This window comes from Rosa rugosa, chromosome 5 (genome assembly GCF_958449725.1).
Source record: "Rosa rugosa chromosome 5, drRosRugo1.1, whole genome shotgun sequence".
NCBI classification, from domain to species: Eukaryota; Viridiplantae; Streptophyta; class Magnoliopsida; order Rosales; family Rosaceae; genus Rosa; species Rosa rugosa.
In genome coordinates this window covers 18,820,878-18,825,178 of record NC_084824.1, presented here as the reverse complement: position 1 = coordinate 18,825,178, position 4,301 = coordinate 18,820,878, and the positions used below count along the sequence as shown (strand labels likewise).

Below are 4,301 nucleotides of genomic sequence, written 5' to 3'. Positions count from 1 at the left end.
CTTCTCAATGGACAGAACTTATGCAATAATCGTGGTAGTAATCAGGGACCAATTCATCTGTATATATATATGAGACTTAAACCTCAAGAAGCTTCCCATTAAAGCATTCCTTGTCGGTTTAGGTTTCACTGTTAGATTCCTAATGTATCACAACTTGTAGCCTTTCTTGTAGACTAAGCAATGGATTACTACCCTTAATGAATTGATACACTATGATTGATATTCACCGTGCCAAAACTGACTGATGAGTGTTGATAATGGGATTAGGGTTGGTGATAATCTGACTGATGTGCCTCTTGAGATTGATGATTGTTTTAGGAGTGATGGTCTAGAGGGATTGACTACTGTGCCTCTTGCAGCAGTTGACTTGTATAAGGGTAATGCTCTAGGGAGAAAAGCTGGAGTACCGAATTACAGTTTTTCGGAAAATCAAGAGGAGGGTGTTGATAGACGAGTAGGGTGGAGAGGTGGAACTTCTTTTGTAGCTGCTACTGCTGGTTTCGGTTTTGGTCTGCTAATGCTACTAAATTGAGTTATGTCCCAGCTCCTATTCGTAGTGAGGTAGACAAGCCATTTTACGAAAACACGCAAGGAAGATCAGTTAGTCATCCCAATTCATATTTGTTTGAAAATGAAACAGATGTTGGCACAAGTAATACAAATGGGAAAAACTGGAAGAGGGTAAGAGATGAAAATGGATCAATGGTTGCTAATGCTGGCACTATTGGCAATAATGGTGAAGTTGAAAAGGTGAACAGTCAGCAGATTCATATGGCAATAGGACGGTTTCTATATGAAATTCAGGCTCCTCTGGGTGCCGTGAAGAACTCTGTTTATTTTCAGCCAATGATTGATGCAATTGCTTCTGGGGGAATGGAGAGTAAACCACCCTCGTATCATGATCTTCGGGGTTGGATATTAAATAATGTGGTTGAAGAAGTAAAGAATGATATTCATCAGCACATGAATACTTGGGAAAGGAATGGTTGCTCGCTTCTAGTAAACCAATTGAACTCCGAAAAGGGTAGAATATTGCTAAATTTCTCAGTGTACTGTCCCGAAGGAACAACATATTTGAAATCTGTGGATGCTTCCTCATTTATAAATTCTCCAGATGCTTTGTATGAGATTCTTAAGCAAGTGTTGGAAGAAGTTGGAGTTGGGCGTGTTTTGCAAGTAATTACAAATAGTGAAGAGCACTATGTTGTTGCTGGGAAGAGGTTGATGGATACGTTTCCTACGCTGTACTGGTCTCCCTGTGCTGCTGCTTGCATAAATTTGATACTCGAGGATTTTGGAAAAGTTGAGTGGATAAAATCTATTATAGAACAGGCTAGATCTGTTACAAGATTTATCTATAAACATGTCGTCATTCTGAATATGATGCGGAGGTATACTTTTGGAAATGACATTGTGAAGGTGGGAGTAACTCGGTTTGCTACAGACTTTATGACTTTGAAACAAATGGCTGACCTTAAATTCAATTTGCAGACTATGGTTACTTCAAAAGAATGGGAAGGGTGCCCTTATTCTCAAACATCAGGAGGATCAGCAATGCTGGATGTATTAAGTAATCACACATTTTGGTCTGCGTGCATTATGATCACCCGATTAACAAATCCGCTCCTGCGAGTTTGGAGAATTGTTGGTAGCCAGAAGAAGGCAGCAATGGGATATGTATTTGGAGGAATGTATCGAGCAAAAGAAACAATCAAGAGAGAACTTGTCAAGAAAGAAGAATATATGGCTTACTGGAATATTATAGATTACAGGTGGCAAAAATTATGGGATCTTCCTCTTCATGCTGCTGGTTTTTACCTTAATCCCAAGTTTTTCTATAGCATCAAGGGAGAAATGCACAAGGTGATTATGTCAAAAATGCTTGACTGCATAGAGAAATTGGTTCCAGATTTAAAAGTTCAAGACGAAATTAGCAAAGAGTTATACTTGTACAAAAATGCTGTTGGAGATCTGGGGAGGAATTTGGCCATTAGAGCTAGAGACACTCTGCTTCCCGGTGAGGATCTCTAGTTAGATTGCATTGCTATTTCCAAAACATGGTTTCTGTATTTGCTACAGCAGATATCTAAAGAAGCATATGTATTTTTTCAAGAAAATAGTTTCACGAACCGTGTGTTAATATAATTTTAATCGATAGAATGATAGATACTTAAATGTAGGCAGACCATTGCCTATGTCATTGTAGTTTCACTGTCGGAATTTCATATTTGGGATTATTTCTTTAAGACTTCTGTTTGTTTAAACAGCTGAATGGTGGTCTACATATGGCAGTGGTTGCCCAAATATGGCACGTTTTGCAGTTCATATTCTCAGTCAAACTTGCAGCTTAATTCAGTGCAAGGAGAATCAGATTCCTTTTGACCAACTGCACAAGACAAGGAACAGCTTAGAGCATCAACGGCTTAGTGATTTTGTCTTTGTTCAGTACAACTTGCAACTAAGACAGATGTAAGTAGAAACCAATAGCCTCTTTATATGTGTTTTGTAAATGTTAATCTTTTGCTAATCGATTTTCTTACAGGGTTCATAAGAACAAAGAGCATGAGTATGTGGATCCTATATCATTTGACAACACCAGCACTGTTGAAGACTGGGTAACAGAGACTGACATGTACCTAGAAGACAATGAAAATACTGATTGGAAGGCACTTGAACCGCCCTCTTATAATTCGAGGCTTTTAGAACTTTCAGTTGATGAAGCTGAAGACTTGGGTTCAGGTAACTGAGATTGTATGAATTGTGAATTATATGATTTGAGAGTTATGATTTATTTTCTTTTTTTATTTTAACTAGAATGTTGGTCAATGTACAGGCTTTGATGATAACGAGATTTTCTTAAACGGATTGCAATTGGTTAAAGAAGAACGCAGAACTTAATGTCCCTAAGCCGATGGTGCAGAATTCATGGACGCAAATCTTTACGATTGGTGACCACTTAGCTTCAGTTCCATCAAAGAAGAATGCCCCTGTAACAAAGTAGCATATCTAGAGATACTCTCTGTTTCAAAAGGCGTTCTTTTTTAGTGGTATTTTTTTTTTTTGGTCAATTCTTTTTTAGTGGTATTACTGCAGAAGTTGCTGTCACCATGATGCTCTTGTGGCAATAAACAGAACCAGTCTACTTATTAGAGGTCCAAATTGGATACAAGCAAAGAAACTCACTCTCGTTATGGATCTTGATTTTTTGTGGTCATAAAAGACTCCAGAAATTATTTTCACAATATTTGCACATTTGTTTGAGGACGCAATATACTTCTCACAAAATGACATACATTTCGTAAAATTAAATTATAAGAACTTAAGAACTGAGTTGTTGCTTGTGTCTTCATTCTTTGTTTGCTCCAAGAGCCTCACGGCATTGTTGGTTTGGGACCTCTGGAGCACTGCCAGTTAGTGGCGAAACTAAAGGGCACGCTGGTGATAACTGGTAAAATTATAACCTCTACATGCTATCTGCTTCATTGGGCAATTTTGAGTAGGGAGGTCATTGGTCATAGCTGCAGCTCAGATGGATGTGTAGCTATTTTCGATTTGATATGACTTTTTCGTTAGGCCAAGAAGTATGAGTAAGAAGATCGTAGCTGCGGTGCGCTCTTGAAAAATTTAAAAATTATTTCATGCCATGACAATTTTGTTCAGTATGAAAAAGAAAGGGGCCGTGACCACTTACCCAATTTCAGCATCAACATTGCCCACTTGCTCCACCAACAGTTTTTTAACCCCATTTACCCAATCTAATATCTATTGACATTTTAACCCCTATTAATTAAAAAGAAACTCATCCCTCTCCCCTCAGACTCTCTGTCTCTCTCCCCCCGATCTCCACCTCCAGTTTCTCTCTCTCTCTCTCTCTCTCTCTCTCTCTCTCCGCACCGTGCCCGTTGCCGCGCTCCACAGAGGCCGGACGAGGCCGCATAGGCCGGAGACGACGCCACAGAGGCCGGACGACGCCGCATAGGCCGAAGACGACGCCTCAGAGGCCGCAGATCGAGGACTCTGTTGAGATCGGACGACGACGAGCAAGGTCGATTTCGGCGATCTGGGCTTTCCGGTCTGCGGCAGTGATTGGAGAAGCAGCATCCACTCCTGAAGACGACCAAGCAGCTTTGGTCGGCCTACCTCGCCGGAGTCCAACACCTGGTAGGCGAGAAACGCGTCCGGTCTTGATGTGGGTGCCCAGATCATTTTTCTGGGTGCCCAATTTTTTTTTATTTTTTTTAAGTAAAATAAGGGGCAGAAGGAAAAAAAAAAGAAAAAAAAAATGATTTGAATGTCAATTG

The 4,301-nt window shown here is 40.0% G+C and overlaps 1 protein-coding gene across 1 annotated transcript; it reads left to right on the top strand.

Annotated features, from left to right (window-relative positions):
- Positions 1–244: 244 nt before the first annotated feature.
- On the top strand, positions 245–2,898 carry LOC133711299 (uncharacterized). The gene is made up of 5 exons (XM_062137442.1): positions 245–509; positions 641–2,017; positions 2,268–2,469; positions 2,543–2,739; positions 2,834–2,898. The coding sequence occupies exons 1-5, from the start codon at positions 245–247 to the stop codon at positions 2,896–2,898; spliced, it is 2,106 nt and encodes a 701-aa protein (XP_061993426.1).
- Positions 2,899–4,301: the final 1,403 nt, after the last annotated feature.